General features: G+C 39.3%; 1 protein-coding gene across 3 annotated transcripts; it reads left to right on the top strand.

The window, feature by feature from the left end:
• Positions 1-9,299: 9,299 nt before the first annotated feature.
• Positions 9,300-18,075, top strand: LOC133653853 (receptor-type tyrosine-protein phosphatase V-like). Of its 3 annotated transcripts, XM_062053613.1 has the most exons (12): positions 9,357-9,373; positions 9,551-9,620; positions 9,717-9,795; positions 12,436-12,535; positions 13,862-13,952; positions 14,028-14,104; positions 14,174-14,308; positions 16,271-16,396; positions 16,497-16,657; positions 16,740-16,875; positions 17,182-17,243; positions 17,332-18,075. In XM_062053613.1, the coding sequence occupies exons 3-12, from the start codon at positions 9,791-9,793 to the stop codon at positions 17,483-17,485; spliced, it is 1,047 nt and encodes a 348-aa protein (XP_061909597.1). In that variant the 5' UTR covers positions 9,357-9,373; positions 9,551-9,620; positions 9,717-9,790; the 3' UTR covers positions 17,486-18,075. The 3 variants fall into 3 exon arrangements, with proteins under 3 accessions (XP_061909596.1, XP_061909597.1, XP_061909595.1); XM_062053612.1 differs by lacking the exon at positions 9,551-9,620 and having other exon boundaries at positions 9,300-9,373; XM_062053611.1 differs by lacking the exon at positions 9,357-9,373 and having other exon boundaries at positions 9,443-9,795.
• The last annotated feature ends 1,390 nt before the right edge of the window (positions 18,076-19,465 follow it).

The following is a 19,465-nucleotide window of genomic DNA, read 5'->3' as shown; positions in this document are numbered from 1 at the left end:
GCATTTTTTTTACCGTCCCCGGGATGACGGGACTACATTAATCTCAAGCCCTGGAAGTTACATTTTATTGTTTGCATTATTTGTTTCAGCATTGCACTTTGAAGATGGTCCCTCAGCTCTTTGACAGCTTTGGCTCTTTTTCAGATCAGCAGTCTTTCTTATTTACAGTATATATAAAGGTTTCTCATTTCTATTCAGACTTCCATATATATTTAATTTCCTTAACAGCTTGCCATAATATATATATATATAATTATAATAATTATATACAAGCCAAATTATCCCGATCCAGATATTACTTTAATTCAAGTAATTAAGTAATATTTCCAGGGCTTGAATTTACAACCATTTTAGTCACATATGTGCAACTTCAAAATATTTGGGAACAAACAATTATTGTATTGTGAGCGAAAGTTGTGGCATTAGCCTCTATGTTGTGAAATAATAACTTACAGGCTAATGCCATGACTTTCATTGTGTTTCAGTGTATCTTGAAGGATCATGCAAGTAATTGTTTCTTGTTGATGCTGTAAACAAAATGTCACTGTACAAACCCATGTTTGTTGTTGTACTGAACTCACATTGAAACTAAACCGACTGAAATAATAATAATAACAATGAATAATTTCTAAGTCTTTGTTAGCCGTTTGTGAAGTTTTGTGCTCGTGCGCTATGTTCGCTCGCATTCTGCATCTCCTGGGGGCTAAGCCCCCCCTGTCCTTAAAAGCTAGTGACGCCCCTGGTGCATAATGCCTACAGTGTGACGATCTGTCATGTCAGGTGTCACATGTTTCCTTAGTTTGTGTATATTTCATGGTCAGTGCTCTTATTTTGGTTCCATGTCCTGTCTGTCTCCCTGAGCACTTTTCCCCTCACCTGTCGCTAATTGGCAGCCTGGCCACACTTGGTCGTGGTTCCCAATCGGATGACATTTATGCCTGCCTTGCCCTCCAGTCGGTGCTCAAGGATTGTTTTGTTTCTTTGTTACGGACTGTTAGCTGCATGCCGTGTGCAAGATTGCTCATCCTGTGGTGTAAAATGATTAAATAGTTGTCCTACCGGCACGTCGTCCGCCTGTCTCCTGCATCTTGGGGTCACAACTACAGCAGCCATGCGAGTTTGTAACATACAGCAAACGTATTCAACAAAAACAATTGTTTGTCTATCACTGTATTGTCATTCACTTTTTTATCCTCTCTGCAGGTCAACATGGTGCTGAATACAATGTAAAAAAAAAAACAATATGTAAACAGACAATCAGTCATCGATTCCTCCTCATCTTCCCAGTTTGGCCTCTAGTGCTGCAGTGATACATCATGTGCTGCTTTGCTCTTCAGTGTCTTTGAGTCAGCCAAGAAAGGTGTGCTAAACGGATTTTTGGGCTGCAGCAACATGAGTCTACGCTCAGCACTTTGCTTCCTGTCTGCTGACCAAAGTCCATCCACTTTGCTGAGATCCAAATTATAATGGGAAATCTTCAGGTATTAACTATTCATCACAGTATGCAAATATAAATGAAGGAACGGAAGATGGAGTGCGGGTAGAGATAATGGGCTACTCTGAAGTCACATAATATTGGGGCTCATTAACCATTAATAATAATGTTTATTTTGGCGTCCCCTGTCAAATACTTAATTGGCTGAGCAAATTTGTTTCAAGTGAATAATTGCCATCAGACAGCAAATCTGTCTCTCCATTGCCTCCTCAAAAAACACAAATATTTTAAGCAAACACAGATTAGATAGAGTAGGACGGTGTTTTCCGTAATGAGGCAGACGTAGAAGCTTGTGAACTCCCAATGAACTGAGTGTCCTTGTCTCTGCTGGAGGTGCTGCAGAAAAAGAAGCTTATTGTAGCAGGAAGGCAAACAAACCATCGGTTTGCTGATATTATAAAATGTTGGAAACACTTTGTTTTTATCAGAGCTCTCCTCCATCACGGCTATATGTGTGTTTCTATGGTATCCGAGCTTCTCTCTCTCTCTCTTTCTCTCTCTCACCCTCTGTCTCTCTCTCACCCTCTCTTATATACACACAACTCACCAATGAGTCACCATCATCGCCCTATCACTGAAGAACACACATAAAAACCTGTTCCACACTAACACATACACAAACACACACCTCCACAGTGCTGCAGTATGTGCACATAAAGAGCCTGAGCGCCAGAGAAGATATTAAAAAAAAAAAAAAAAAACATGTGGGCAGGATTAGACGTTAAATGCTTCTTATCGAGGCTGGATTATAGCACAAGCAATGATATGGAGTCTGAGCCTTACATTTACACTTCAACACTTTTGTCTTAAAATGATCGACCTGTTACTAAGTTACAATTTTACCACGAGGAGCTTGATTGTTGACACGTCTCTAGAGTGTTGGCATAATAAATCGACTGCATCAACACAAAGCTGACTTTATTATGCAATACTTATTTGTTTCTAGCTCAAATGTGCAATAATACTACAGCAGCCTCGAGTAGCTGAAGGCCACCAAATATTTGCATTGTATTGATGGAAACCCTTGGCCTCTATTCGCTTACACTGCCATCTAACGGCCATATTTTGTATTGCATACAAATGCTGCAAATGATGCATAGTACGTCATACTACATCTGATGCATATGCATGTGTACATATCTATGGATTCAGTAGAGAGTGGAGAGAATAACACAAAGTGCTACATGCACTGGTTGCTTAATACCTGCAGATGTTGGAATAGCTGTGTCATATTATCATAACATACACTGCACAATAGGTGCTTATGTCAATATGACTCTTTTATGGGGTTATTGGGTTATCTTTTTCAAATGCATAGTAGGTCATGACGTGACCCTCAAAAACCACATCTCCCAAGTACATTTGTATTCACTGACTAATTATGATTTTCAGTTATATTTTGTAGCAATTGGCCATTCCTGACTGAATGGTGCATGTCAACAATAACATATTTTCACCAACAAAGGTTGTACTGTTAAGTCTTCCCTGCTTCGTTTTTACAGCCCACTGTTTGCACTATTTGTAATTACCTCTTTAAAGGACTCATTTTTATGACTGAATAAAAGCTGCGATTCAGAATGCTGAAGTCAGTCTAAAAGAAGATGGATCCCAGACGCTTTCTATTTTTATGGCTTCAACAAACTGCCTGTGGCTACTACAGTTTATTAGAGCAGCCAAAAGAGGGAAATCAAAGACTCATTTTTTTCATCTGACTTTTAATTTGGCCTGCTGTTTTTATTTTCAAATCTGTTGATAATGTTAAACATATACTGTACACTTCCAGTCAATAATTTTAGAACACCTCAGTTCAAACTTTAGAGTGGTGCTATTAGAGACGGTTCCGGGTAGATTTACACCCTGGGTGATTACAAAATTTTAAGGACGTCGTCAGGGAAGTATACACGCGAAGTCGTACTTTCACATAATCTTAGTATTTAATGTTTTATCGTTTGTACTTCATATTGCATTGTCGTCAGGGTCTGATGTGGGGGGGTTTGCTAAAGTTGAAGTAGTTGAAGTTATGTGTTGTTGTTTTAGCTTGCTTTAATCAATGCAACCTTAAGTGTTATGTTGGTACAAATGACTGTTGTTACAGCAAAGTCAAAGCTCTGCTGTGTGGCAAAAAAAAAAAGCATCGTAGTGTGTTTTTTGATTGATTGAAACTTTTATTAGTAGTTTGCACAGTTCAGTACATATTCCGTACAATTGACCACTGAATGGTAACACCCGAATAAGTTTTTCAACTTGTTTAAGTCGGGGTCCACGTAAACCAATTCATGGTGTATGCATGTCTATGTGAGCGTGTATAAGAGCGTGTTTGCAATTACCCTAAAAACTATGGCTAAACCACAGTTTGTACTGTATTTTTTTCATGTTTGGCAAACTTCCCTATTCAATTTGGTATGAAATTAACATGTTTGGCAAACTTCCCTATTCAATTTGGTATGAAATTAATATGCAGACTTAAAGCATTACAATCAAAGATGACGTGTAAAAACAGCTGTGTAAACATGATCCCAGATCACTCTAAGCACACAGTTATAATAGAAAACAACTGTAGTTAGTGTAGTGATTTTGATATCCAATGTATTTAGATACTTATTTAATTTGATTTAATTTATTTAATTAATTGCATTACATATACTGTATTTCAATCAATCAATCAATCAATGTTTATTTATATAGCCCTAAATCACAAGTGTCTCAAAGGGCTGTACGAGCCACAACGACATCCTCGGTACAGAGCCCACATACTTAATATCTATATAGGTACACGTACTTCATCCATCCATCCATCCATCTTCAAACGCTTATCCGGAATCGGGTCGCAGGGTCAACAGCTCCAGCAGAGACCCCCAGACTTCCCTCTCCAGAGCAACATTAGCAACTTCCTCCTGGGGAATCCCGAAGCGTTCCCAGGCCAGAAAGGAGATGTAATCCCCCCCATCTGGTCTTTGGCCTGCCACGGGGTCTCCTCCCAGTGGGACGTGCAACGAGGACCTCCCTAGGGAGATGCTCCAACCACCTAAGCTGGCTCCTTTCCAAGCGAAGGAGCAGCGGCTCTACTCCGAGTCTCTCTCGGGTGACTGAACTTCTCACCCTGTCTCTAAGGAAGATGCCAGCCACCCTTCTGAGGAAACTCATTTCGGCCGCTTGTATCCGCGATCTTATTCTTTCGGTCATGACCCACACTTCATGACCATAGGTGAGAGTAGGAATCAGTGGAGGCTCCTCCATAGAGGTGGAGGAGGCCTGGCCTCCCCAATAATTTGAGAGAAGAGAGAGATTTAAAAAAAACAATAAATATATTTATTTTATTTATTTATTTTAACAAAAAACATATTTTTTATTTTTTATATTCATATTATTTTAGTTTTGTTCATAAATCTAAATGTTCCCATGGCTAAAACCCAATATTGCAATTGTAAAGCAACAGGCCAGATTTCCCTATCAGTTTGTATTAAGGGAGGCCAGGCCTCCCCTAGGAAATTAGCTTCTCATAGAAGTCAATGTAATGCATGCTTTTTCATGCCAATATGTGATTGGCCAGATCACTGAAAATGGGTGGGCAACGGAGGCCTGGCCTCACCATGCATTGTGTCCAGGGCTGAAAGATTGACATTTTGTTCGTCCAATCACATGCTACTGGTTCATTTGGAATCAATCCTTTCCTTTCCTAATCAACACAGAAGCCATTTTGAGAATTCGCCAGCCACTTCAGTCAAACAAACACTCGCCATAGTGGCTACGAGTGTCCTATCAACTTGTGCTTTTCAGGAAATTTAGAGAACACCCCTGGCTATCATCCGTGAAGTTTATAGCTCATATAGCCAAATATTTTTGCTTAAAACGACCTCGGAAATCGGCGAGATTCTGGCGCAATTTGAGAATGATGAAGCCAGCACCAACCTGTGGAGTGGAGTCCAGGAGAGAGCATGCCGCCCCTCAGCTAAACCAGATGTGAGTTGAACTAATTAGATGTCTCTACCAGTGTTACACCACTAGTTCTCAGTAGTAATAACACTCCATTTTGTCTGTGTTTCTCAGCAGATAAAGCCAACTGGAACCATATTTTTACATATTTTATATTAAATATATTGAATAAAACTACATATGATAAAGAAAGTGTTATCTTATCTTTTTTATATGCTAAACTTGATTAAATTGGTGATTACATGTTGAAGCTGTAGAAGAATGAAAAATGTAAGCTAAACAAAATTGTTTTTAACTACATAATTAAAATTCCTGCCTTTTACACATGTTCACTTGGCGTTTATATAACATCCAAATGTCATTTCTCAGCTTAATTATCAGGCAGGCTCATAGACTTACAGCAATGTAATTTCTTCAGGAAGGCACAAGGCTAAGCTCTGCACAATGAATTGCATCAGCAAGAACTTTCTGACTGTAGCTTACACTCCAAATAGTATGCCTTTGGCCAGCACAAAGACAGATAAGAGAACAGGGAACATTCCATCGCGAGTGAAGTGAGCAAGCGGAAAAAAATGGCCTCCTCAATTCTGGAAGTCACCAGCCTCCACTGGTAGGAATGTAGATAGCTCGGTAGACCAAGAGCTTTGCCTTCTGGCTCAGCTCTCGTTTCGTCACAACAGTGCGGCAGAGAGATTGCAATACTGCCCCAGCTGCTCCGATTCTCCGGCTGATTTCCTTCTCCATCTTTCCCTCACTCGTGAACAAGACCCCGAGATACTTAAACTCCTCCACCTGGGACAGATTCTCGTCCTCTACCTGGACGAGGGGGCGGGTGGCGTGGCTGGGGGCGGAAGGCGTGGTTGGGGGCGTGGTTAAGGGCGTGGTTAAGAGGGGAGTATATTTACAGCTAGAATTCACCAACTCAAGTATTTCACATATATATATATATATATATATATATATATATATATATATATATATATATATATATATATATATATATATAATGTATAAAATACTTGACTTTCAGTGAATTCTAGCTATATATATATATATATATATATATATATATATATTTATTTTATTATATATATAATACATTTTGCGAGGTGGCCCATAATACTGGGCTGTGAACGGTGCTGCGCTGCCGCCGCCATGTGCTTCGTTCTCCGTTCATGAATAAGTATATCATTTCGGCCACCGTGTTCAATGGAGAAGTCTGTTTTACAAAATGTACAGGCAACATACCCCTTCCCCTTCGAACTGTCCTGGATGAACTGAAATTCTTGTTTCCATTCGTTTTGGAACTTGCAAGCGTATTTCTTCATCTTGCTCGTCGACGGCGTCGCCATGTCTGTAACTTCCTCGTTCTTCTGCTTCTTCTCCTTGTTGTGTGTGCAGTTGTGCACTCAACTCTCTAAAAGCCGTAGATGTTATGACGTCATTGGGCAGGCAAGCTGTTTATATTGTGGGAAAGCGGACGTGAGAACAGGCTGTCCCCACTCAGGGCCGAATTGAGCAGGAGGGGGCGTGGCCTCCAGCTCCGGCTGAATACCGGGAGTTTGTCGGGAGAAAATTTCTGCCGGGAGGTTATAGGGAGAGGCGCTGAATACCGGGAGTCTCCCGGTAAAACCGGGAGTCTCCCGGTAAAACCGGGAGGGTTGGCAAGTATGCCAAATACCAGAACCAAGACTCTCGGTTATGCAACATTAAGTCATGATGGCCCCCACCTGCCAGAGAGCCTCAGGACTGCAGGGACTGTTTATGTTGTTTTTTTTAAAAAGCGTTAAGACACACTTTTTTTTTTTTTTTTAAGACACCTTTTTAATCACACTTTCTACTGATCATAATACACTTAGGTTCCTATTTTCACTCTGTTATTTTCTATATTAATTATTGCTATTATTAGTAAAAAATTTCTCAATCGCCTAATGTTTGTATTCATTTATTAATGTATTATTTTTATTTCATTTTTACATATGGTAAAATATTTGTTCTACTATTTTTTAGATGGTATTAATTTTAGTCCAGTGTGGACTCCTCCATAGGATGTGTTTTTCCTTAATCTTCAGTGCCATGCCATGTTTTGTTATTGTTTATAGTGCTGCGTGCATGCGTGTGTGTGTGTAAATGGTAAATGGGTTGTACTTGTATAGCGCTTTTCTACCTTCAAGGTACTCAAAGCGCTTTGACACTATTTCCACATTCACCCATTCACACACACATTCACACACTGATGGCGGGAGCTGCCATGCAAGGCCCTAACCACGACCCATCAGGAGCAAGGGTGAAGTGTCTTGCTCAAGGACCCAACGGACGTGACGAGGCTGGTAGAAGGTGGGGATCGAGCCAAGAACCCTCAAGTTGCTGACACGGCCACTCTCCCAACCGCGCCACGGTGTGTGTGTGTGTGTGTGTGTGTGTGTGTGTGTGTGTGTGTGTGTGTGTGTGTGTGTGTGTGTGTGTGTGTGTGTGTGTGTGTGTGTGTGTGTGTGTGTGTGTGTGTGTGTGTCTTTTTTTCTCTTTTTTATTTTGGTGTAAAGCGCTTTGTGTTGCCACTTGCCTGTGCATGAAAAGTGCCATATAAACAAAGTCTGATTCTGGTTCTGATTGACTGATTGAACAACAACATTGCACTGAAATTCCATGTGTCTTCAGTGTCTATGACTAAGGCAAAGCAATCATGAAGTCAATTTTTGGTTGTGACAGATGCGATATGTAAATAATTGCAGGGCGTAATCAATATGATTCATAAGATGATGATGGGGCGGCGTGGCGAAGTTGGTAGAGTGGCCGTGCCAGCAATCGGAGGGTTGCTGGTTACTGGGGTTCAATCCCCACCTTCTACCATCCTAGTCACGTCCGTTGTGTCCTTGGGCAAGACACTTCACCCTTGCTCCTGATGGCTGCTGGTTAGCGCCTTGCATGGCAGCTCCCGCCATCAGTGTGTGTGTGAATGTGGAAATACTGTCAAAGTGCTTTGAGTACCTTGAAGGTAGAAAAGCGCTATACAAGTATAACCCATTTATCATTTACATTATGGACAATGTGACGACGCCTTAAACAATGTAACTTTTTGCATGGATACCATAATGGGACAGAGACACTGAATTCCCCAGAAGGGATGACATTTTGTGTAAGTAGAAACAAGAACATCTGAGGGCTACATGACTAACAGGACTAGGGATGTCCGATAATGGCTTTTTGCCGATATCCGATATTCCGATATTGTCCAACTCTTTAATTACCGATACCGATATCAACCGATACCGATATCAACCGATATATACAGTCGTGAAATTAACACATTATTATGCCTAATTTGGACAACCAGGTATGGTGAAGATAAGGTACTTTTAAAAAAAAATTAATAAAATAAAATAAGATAAATAAATTAAAAACATTTTCTTGAATAAAAAAGAAAGTAAAACAATATAAAAACAGTTACATTGAAACTAGTAATTAATGAAAACTAGTAAAATTAACTGTTAAAGGTTAGTACTATTAGTGGACCAGCAGCACGCACAATCATGTGTGCTTACGGACTGTATCCCTTGCAGACTGTATTGATATATATTGATATATTATGTAGGAACCAGAATATTAATAACAGAAAGAAACAACCCTTTTGTGTGAATGAGTGTCAATGAGTGTAAAAAAAAAAAAAAAAAAACGATACCGATAATAAAAAAAAACGATACCGATAATTTCCGATATTACATTTTAACGGCAGGCCGATATTATCGGACATCTCTAAACAGGACTACCCTTCATTTCTCCAAAGCTCCAGCCTCCACCCTTTAGCTCCACCCTTTTTGCTATTTTTCTTCTTTGACTGGGCCTTTCTGTGGATTATTAAAACCAGAAGTCTACAGGACTTGGAGCAGCGTGGTTTTTTGTCTTCGATTTAAACTACAAAGCCTACACAGCAAGTTGTCCAGAAAGGTAATTCTTAAACAACAAAACAATTGGAAACCTAAGGTTCTTTAAACCGTGACTGTGTTTTAGTGTTTGTTGTTGGAAACTTGTTGGAGCGGGTTTTTCCTCTTGTTGGAACAGTTTTGTAGTAAGAATGCAGTTTGTCTTGGATCGTGTCTTTCTGACTAAACATTGCTGTGGCAGATTGGATGAGGAGTTGGGTTTCAAAGGGGCTATTAACTTACCAACATCATTATATGAAGCGACCATTACGGTAAACCATTAAGAGCAGGGATGGAACTTTGTATCTTCTTTACTTACTTTGTATTTAATTGATTATTGCTAGTTTGTGAAATGTGTTTTTTTATAGCATTCCATTCTCAAACTGACAATCATCAGCCTTCAACACACTGCCTGAGTTGGTGGTCAAGTACAAGGAAAGACATGAGGTGAGTACCCCAAAACAAACTATAACATCTTATTGTAAGAATGTAGAATATGTACAGTAAGGGCCTGATCTACTGAAGATTTGTGTCTATCAAACTGATCTACTAAGTTCGTGCGCAAAGGATTACCTTTTGTAAATGAGCAAAATAGCTCACGCAATCCATTTAGCGTGTCTGTCTTCATGTACAGTACATGCAGAATATATTCTGATTAGAATGCCCTGCATACTAGGAGGAGGAAATGCAAATATAATCATTTAGAACTCGCAATGGGATTTAACAGGACTAAAACTGTTTTGTGACCACTGATTTGCATCTACAGAATATTTATCACATTTGGAAGGTAAGTGCCAACTGGCACAGTTACCCACAAATGGCTGTGAGAAGGGAGGTGATCGCACTTCAACCACAGACAATAATCATCCATCCTACGTGTAGCAACACATTTGCTCTGTCAGAAAAAAAAAAGTAATATAATCTAATTAGTAATATAAATATCATCTATTAATAGATCACCAACAACATGCCCACTAACAGTACACGCCATTTTTAGAGTTTACAAACGTTGTTTACTTTGTCATATTTGAATCTTAGTACGTTTGTAGATCAGGTCTAAGTATTCACAGCTCTTCACTTATTCCAAACAATAAATTGTTTTTTATTTACTCTTCAAATTTCAACACATAACAAAAACCCATAGTGATTGTTTTTAAATGTTTTCAATTTAAAAACAAATTAAAAAATCATGTTGTCATTTTAGGGTGAATTTATTTATTCATCCGAATGCAGCTGAGATAGGCTCCAGCACCCCCCGCCACCCCGATAGGGAGAAGCGGTAGAAAATGGATGGATGGATGGATGGAATAAGGCTATATTACCATATGTAGGGGAAAGTCAAGTGCTGTAAATAATGGATGGATGGGTGGATAGATAGATAGATAGATAGATAGATAGATAGATAGATAGATAGATAGATAGATAGATAGATAGATAGATAGATAGATAGATAGATAGATAGATAGATAGATAGATAGATAGATAGATAGATAGATAGATAGATAGATAGATAGATAGATAGATAGATAGATACCGTATTTTTCGGAGTATAAGTCGCTTCGGAGTATAAGTCGCACCGGCCGAAAATGCATAATAAAGAAGGAAAAAAGCATACATAAGTCGCACTGGAGTATAAGTCTCATTTTTTGGGGAAATGTATTTGATAAAACCCAACACCAAGAATAGACATTTGAAAGGCAATTTAAAATAAATAAAGAATAGTGAACAACAGGCTGAATAAGTGTATGTTATATGACGCATAAATAACCAACTGAGAACGTGCCTGGTATGTTAACGTAACATATTGTGGTAAGAGTCATTCAAATAACTATAACATATAGAACATGCTATACGTTTACCAAACAATCTGTCACTCCTAATCGCTAAATCCGATGAAATCTTATACGTCTAGTCTCTTACGTGAATGAGCTAAATAATATTATTTGATATTTTACGGTAATGTGTTAATAATTTCACACATAAGTCGCTCCTGAGTATGAAAAAAAACTGCGACTTATAGTCCGAAAACTACGGTAGATAGATAGATAGATAGATAGATAGATGGATAGATAGATAGATAGATAGATAGATAGATAGATAGATAGATAGATAGATAGATAGATAGATAGATAGATAGATAGATAGATAGATAGATAGATAGATAGATAGATAGATAGATAGATAGATAGATAGATAGATAGATAGATAGATAGATAGATAGATAGATAGATAGATAGATGGATGGATGGATGGATGGATGGATGGATGGATGGATGGATGGATGGATGGATGGATAGATAGATAGATAGATAGATGTTTTTCGGATTATAAATCGCAGTTTTTTTCATAGTTTGGCCGTGGGTGCGACATATACTCCGGAGCAACTTATGTGTGAAATTACTAACACATTACCGTAAAATATCAAATAATATTATTTATCTAATTCACGGACGAGACGAAGCAAAATGTCAGCAATCGTCACACACATGTCAACCAATAAGAATTTGGCGGGGGAGGGTCATGGCAGAAGTGCATTGTGGGTCATGGGATGCTAACTGCTATATGCTACTGACGTATCTATTAAAATGGATAATTTCTACATTGGCGGTAATTTATAAAAACTGACCAAAAATGGCAACGAAAAGGAAATCATATACTGCAGATTGCAAGCTGGACGTAGTGAAATATGCAGCAGAAAACGGCGATCGAGCAGCAGAAAGAAAGGAAGCACAGCATACCAGGAGCGACAACGAGGAAGAAGATTTTATCGGATTTATCGATCAGGAGTGACAGATTGTTTGGTATACTTATACTCCGGAGCGACTTATAGTCCGAAAAATACGGTCGGTAGATAGATAGATAGATAGATAGATAGATAGATAGATAGATAGATAGATAGATAGATAGATAGATAGATAGATAGATAGATAGATAGATAGATAGATAGATAGATAGATAGATAGATAGATAGATAGATAGATAGATAGATAGATAGATAGATAGATAGATAGATAGATAGATAGATAGATAGATAGATAGATAGATAAAAATGAATGTTTAAGATGAAAATTAATGTTTATTTTCCAGGTCGCAGACTTTTTCAAAAGCACAGATCCTCCAGGATTTTGACTCTGTTTGCCAAACACTCTCTGCGTGTAACAACAAAGGCTTTAAACAAGAATTTGAGGTAAATTGTCTGTTTGTTGAAAATGTTAGCAGGGCAAAAGTACAATTTAAAACTTGACTTCCTTGTATTGCTTCCCTACTTGATTCAGATGCTTTTCAGACTTCCAGAGAATGTTTCCTTGCCACAAGCTGGCCAACACAATTACGATCATAGGTCAAATAAACCCATTTTCTTTTTGCTTTTAGGCCACACATTCCAAATATAAGCTACATAACTTCTAATTATTAAAACTGTCATGACTTCTCATGACAGTTTTAGAATTTGCTCATTTATGTTCCTGTGTTTTGTGTTTTTTCCCCTCCAGCATTCTTATTTTCAGTTCCATTTCCTGTTTGCCTCCCATTGTCACCAATCCTCAAGTCTGAGCACTAGTTTCCTTTACCTGTTGGTAATTGACAATCAGGACACACCTGTTCCTGGTTACCAGTCAGGATGCTTTATATGACAGTCCTGTGGTCTGGATCTTTGTGCTCTGGACCTCTATCCTGCATAGAGTTTCCTGTGCCACCTGTGACTAATGGTTTTTCCTTTTGTGCACTTCCCTGTTGCACTATAATTGGGTTATTGTGTGCACTCCCTAGCTGCACTATTTTTTGTTTTGTGTGTGGTCTCTAGCTGCACAATTTTTTGTTTTGTGTGTGGTCTCTAGCTGCACTAGTTTTTGTTTTGTGTGCTGTCCCTAGCTGCACAAGTTTTTGTTTTGTGTGTGGTCTCTAGCTGCACTAGTTTTTGTTTTGTGTGCTGTCCCAAGCTGCATTTTTTATTTTGTATTTTTTATCAAATACATTTTTACCGGCACGCCGTCTCCTGTTTCTGCACTGGGGTCAAGACCAACACACACCGTAACAAAAGGTGTCATATCTAAGATTTTCCTCATTGATCCCTCCTGACAAATAAGGGTTGTTTTTTTTCTCTGACATAATCATACATTTTCGTCTTGAGGCACCTCCCAGAGGAGGCCCCTCACACTCTGAAAACCAAGCGACTATAAAATGTATTCGACAACAGTAATGACCACTTCAATACCATCAATTCAACACTGGCTTGGTAAAAAAGAGAAGTCATGCCATTGCCATGGCAACCCGGGATCATCGAATCTATAAAATAGTTTGGGGGCACCTTTTATGACCCAACAATATTTTGTGAGCCATGAGAAGACCAAAACGTTTTTTTAGGGTTTAGTTTACAAAATATTAGGGTTGTCCAAATTAGTGCGATTAATTGGCTTGATCCATCATCATTATTAATCTGATTTACAATGTTAATCGTTTGACACTACTAAATATTCCTTATTGCTCATGTAATGATATCACTGTCTTTTTAAAGAAGCTAAATGATGTCGGCAAAGATCTGTCAATGAAAGTGGGGGAGTTAGAGGCTAACAGAGAAAAGAACCGCTACCCGTACATTTTACCATGTGAGTACACAACATACTGTGCTTGTATGTGAAGCAACCCTTGCTTTTCATTTTCTCAACTACGTGTTGGTACAGATGACCACTGTCGGGTGAGATTGTCCATTCAAAACTCCAATCCCAACTCTGACTACATCAATGCAAATTTTGTGCCAGTAAGACACGACACACCATCGCAGCATAGATGATTTGTTATCAGATAGTTATTGTGAATTTGTACACAGGGCGGAGGATCAGAACGAGACTTCATCTGCACCCAGGGCCCAACGCTAAACACTATAGTTGATTTCTGGAGGATGGTGTGGGAGCAGAACGTGAGGGTAATCGTCATGGTGACAGCTGTGAAACACAAGGACATAGTGAGACATGTTACCTTTGTGTTGATGTGCGTAAGTGTGTGAGTGTGTGTGCCTTTAAACATCTCACTTTATCTCGGAGCCTTGGCAAGTAATACAATTGTAACAAGCAGGAATCAATGCTTTCTTGCCAAAGTTTCTTGTTACACTAAAATTACAAAAAATAACATATTAATTCTTCATACCCTCCATTTGAAAGGCTTATACTTGTGATACATCTTTTTACTGACGTGTTCAGACTGGAAAATTCGTTGTCAGTGGGGTTGGTGTAATTGTATAAAAAATAGGTTCTTTTTTTTTTTTTTTACGTAATTATTGGAGTTTTTAAGGAACAAATAAACATACACTTGATGGAAAATCCAAAAAAAATACATGTATCTAAACTAAAAAAAAAGAGTTGAATAATAATAAGTGTGAAAGTAGGACAATTACATTTTGCTCATCAATAAATACACAATTTGAAAAAATAACATTATAATCATTAATAAAGATAACAAAACAAAAAAAAAATAGGTTCGACTACAATACTATGTCTCTGGCGAATTGGTTTTTTTTTTCATTGTTAAAGGGGAACTGCACCAAACAGACAACTGTCCATCGAGTGAGTCACTTTAATATCGACCATGATACGCAGCACGCCAACTACAGTACATACGCTGACTGGCTAGCTGTTTACAAAGAAAACATGAAATGTGGGCTAATATCTTACAGATACTGTAATATGAATGTTCATGTTATTCAGTAAGTAAAGATTGGTGTCCTATTGCAGTATTGTGCATTACAAACTCAAACACGTTTCGTGTTGACGTAGAAGCTAGCTTATCTCTTTCTGTAGTTAGCTTTTACGACTAACACCGTATCACGCTGATGTGTTACTACGCTAGAAAAAGGGTTCCTCAGTGTTAGCTCTTACAAAAACAATGTTGCTACAGCTTGGTTATTATACAGGTTACGGGACATAAATTAAGTATTGGTGCCGATTTTTGAATACCTTTTTAAAATGATTTAGAGACAGAATGGATTGCTGCTATTAGATGCATTGCTTGCTACCTAGAACAAGCCGATTTTTATATGTTAGAATGCAAAAAAAACACTTTTGTCTTTTTTGTATCTCATGATTGTAAACAATACGCACAATTCCAAAGAAGTGCAGTTCCCCTTTTAGCTGTCCTATTAAGTGATGTTTAAAAAAAAAGATTTCACATCCAAATCGCGTTTCTCATTTATTTGGATTTTAAATTGAATCATAATTTAAAAAAACAAAAAAAACAACAAAACAAAATATATTTGTTTTTTAAGGATACATTTTTAAAAATATATTTTTAAATAGATCTGGCTCACTCACTTACATCCATTGAATCCGGGAAGTATTCACAGCACCTCACTTTTTCCACATGTTCTTATGTTACAGCCTTACTCTAATATGGAATACATAAATTTTGTTCTCAAAACTCCACAGATACTATCCAATAATGACTATGTGAAGAAAAAAAATGTTTAAACATTTTTGCAAATGTATTAAAAATAAAAAACTGAGAAATCACATATGTATATAAGTATTCACAGCCTTTGCTCAATACTTTGTTGATGCACCTTTGGAACACATGCAGCCTGAAGTACGTTTGAATATGATGCCACAAGCTTGGCACATCTTTCTTTGGGCAGTTTCGTTCATTCCTCTTTACAGCACCTTTCATGCTTCATCAGGTTGGATGGGAAGCGCTGGTTTTCATACAGGGCAGTGGTCACCAAAAAACCAAAGCAAGATCTCCCCCTTTGTCAACTATGTTCAGGGTCGCGGGGGGTGCTGGAGCCTATATGTGTGTGTATATATATATATATATATATATACACACACACACACAATTACTGTCACTGCAGTAATCATCCACGAAATGCGTGTCTAGTATTTGTTTAATTGAAGTATTATGCAGTAGACGTCAAAAATCTGCTTGGATGGTGCAGGTGCTGTGTGACGAGTATTGGTCTCTGCAATCAGGAACAGTTTATCACGGACCTTTCCAAGTGAGGACAGTAACTCGGAAACAATTGGGCCCAGATTATTTTACCTCCACCATTCACCTCAGACAGGTTAGAATAATTTGTCTTCTCCATTCTACTTTGTAATCACGACTTGGTAGGTGCTTACCTAGGTTTGTGCCACGTCAAAGGCTGGTGTTCTGTGTTTCAGAGAGACTGTCTCACAAAAAGGATCATAACACACTATCAATATCCATCCTGGCCCGACCGCGGCGTTCCAACGGACCCTTCCTCACTCTGTCGCTTTACAGATCACGTGCGATGTCTTTTGCAAGACATGCCACGTCTGGGGCCAGCTGTGGTGCACTGCAGGTCTGACCTTTGGCCTTCTGCACATCTTAACATTACCTCCATGCCATCCAGAGGCTTATGATCCCTCTCTGCTGTTTATCAGTGCAGGCGTAGGACGATCGGGGACATTTGTCGCACTGCTGTGGATGATGCAGCTGTGCATATGCGGCAGGCGGCCTGATATCCAAGCTGCTGTTGCTGACCTACGACTACGTAGAATGTGGATGGTTCAGACTCTGGTTGGTTATGCACCCAAAAACAAGAAAAAAAATATCTGAAACAAGTGTCACACAATTGCTTAAAGAAGTAAAAAGTGCTGAGAGGGAGCTCAAATGTTTTGCTCTTGGATTCTGCATTTTCTCAGGAAATCCAATACTAAAGTGGATGAAGAGACAATGCAGTTGCTTATAGTTTTACCAACTTTTTGACAAAAATGTGATCAAGGAGACTTGATAGAGTAATACAACTAAGTGACCTTATATGCATGTGTTCAGACTGTAAATATCAGAAGCATCTTATCAAGCCACTTTTCCTGTGTGTATTAGGAGCAGTATATATTTGTTCATCAGTGTCTGCTATACTGGCTAAGCGGTGGAACGTCACAAGGGTAAGAAGAGAGAACCACAACATTGACATGACCGACAAACTTGAACTCGTATTACAACCCTGATTACCTTTTTTTTTTTTATAAACAGCTTTACACACTTGGAGCATGCAAACCAAGAAGCTAGGGGAAGAAATCGCCATCACAGACAAAAAACTAATTCAGAAGAACCTCAGGGCACATTGCAGCTACTGCGGAGACTGCTACCCTCATCCCTGCTAAATCTAGGCTCACATGCTTCTTAAACTACCTTCAGAAAGTCTTGGTGGTTGGAAGTGGAAAAAACGCAGGCTGCACTTCCGTCACAAGTAGCTAATCCGGAAAACAAAGGAGCAGCAACATGCACACCACAAAGGAAGTGTGACAACCTGCCAGGCTGGCCGAACCTGTTCCTAACTTGCAGGTCTCATGGGAACAATCCGGCTGCTATCATGCATACATATCCACAGCTTAGGTTCTCATACTGCATCAATGTATGACAAGTTACCCAATGGTTATTTTTGTAGCCTGTTTTATACTTTGACCTTTATTAAGATTTGTTTAAAAAATGATCACTGTGTATTGATTTATTCTCACACAATGTAGGCTACCAGTACTTATGGATGCACGTGAACAATTCATACTGGACGTACAAGAAAGGCAAACACATGGTATTGCAGCTGTACAAAGAAAGGGTTTCAAAAAACCCACAGGCACTGCCAGTATCCTCAGATGACAGTGATTAATAATATAAGACAGAACTAAGTATTTTACATTATAGTACAGTATGGGCTCATCGCCTTGATCAGTCATTTCACGGATGTCATTTAATAAAGACAAATAAATCAAATCTTAGAATTATTTCAGGCTTGGTGATTTGAGGGAAGAAGGGAGCATTCAGGAGGCCAGGAGAGGGGCAGAGACACAAATATTCCAAAGAAAGTCTCCAGTTAGTGTGATTTACTGCTGTACCACAAGCAGCCTCACACAACTTTCACGTCCTTCTATTAACTTGGCTCCAGACATAAGTCAAAATAAAAGATGTCACGCCATTTAAAGGCCTACTGAAACCCACTACTACCGACCACGCAGTCTGATAGTTTATATATCAATGATGAAATCTTAACATTGCAACACATGCCAATACGGCCGGGTTAACTTATGAAGTGCAATTTTAAATTTCCCGGGAAACTTCCGGCTGAAAACGTCTAGGTATGATGACGTTTGCGCGTGACGTCAAGGGTTGAAGCAGAAGTATTGGGACACCATTGTATCCCAATACAAACAGCTCTGTTTTCATCGCTAAATTCTACAGTATTCTGGACATCTGTGTTGGTGATTTTTTTGCAATGTGTTCAATTAACAATGGAGACTGCAAAGAAGAAAGCTGTAGGTGGGATCGGTGTATTAGCGGCTGGCTACAGCAACACAACCAGGAGGACTTTGAGTTGGATAGCAGACGCGCTACCGTGAGTACAGCTTTGGCTTCCAAACATTTGATCGCTTGCCCGTACGTGCGTGGCGCTATGTGCATGTCACGTACGTAACTTTAGGGAAATATGTTTCTTGCCGACTCTGATAGCGGCCGGGGTGTTGTAGAAAGCTACAACGCCCGCCGCCGCGCCGCTGTCCTCACCTTGACTTCCTCCGTCTCCGGGCCGCCGACCGCATCTATGATCGGGTGAAGTCCTTCGTCGCGCCGTCGATCGCTGGAACGCAGGTGAGCACGGGTGGTGATGAGCAGATGAGAGCTGGCGTAGGTGGAGAGCTAATGTTTTTAGCATAGCTCTGTCGAGGTCCCGTAGCTAAGTTAGCTTCAATGGCGTCGTTAGCAACAGCATTGCTAGGCTTCGCCAGGCGGTACAGCATTAACCGTGTGGTTACAGGTCCAGAGTTTGGTAGTATTATTGATCTTCTGTCTATCCTTCCAGTCAGGGGCTTATTTCGCCTGTTTCTATATGCAGTTAAGCACGATGCTATCACGTTAGCTCCGTAGCTAAAGTGTTTCGCCGATATATTGTTGTGGAGATAAAAGTCACTGTGAATGTCCATTTCGCGTTCTCGACTCTCATTTTCAAGAGGATATAGTATCCGAGGTGGTTTACAATACAAATCCGTGATCCACAATAGAAAAAGGAGAGAGTGTGGAATCCAATGATCCCTTGTACCTAAGTTACGGTCAGAGCGAAAAAAGATAGGTCCTGCACTGCACTCTAATCCTTCACTCTCACGTCCCTCGTCCACGA

The sequence above is a fragment of the Entelurus aequoreus genome, linkage group LG07 (genome assembly GCF_033978785.1).
Source record: "Entelurus aequoreus isolate RoL-2023_Sb linkage group LG07, RoL_Eaeq_v1.1, whole genome shotgun sequence".
NCBI lineage: Eukaryota > Metazoa > Chordata > Actinopteri > Syngnathiformes > Syngnathidae > Entelurus > Entelurus aequoreus.
This window is presented reverse-complemented; position numbering and strand designations above follow the sequence as displayed.

Bases quoted from the DNA above. Each gene is read 5' to 3' on its own strand.
- LOC133653853 (XM_062053611.1), top strand. From the start codon at position 9,701: ATGTGTTTTTTTATAGCATTCCATTCTCAAACTGACAATCATCAGCCT. The intron at 16,876-17,181 runs GTTGGTTATGCA...TGTGTGTATTAG, and splicing joins TGTGGATGGTTCAGACTCTG to GAGCAGTATATATTTGTTCA. The intron at 17,244-17,331 runs GTAAGAAGAGAG...TTTTATAAACAG, and splicing joins AGCGGTGGAACGTCACAAGG to CTTTACACACTTGGAGCATG.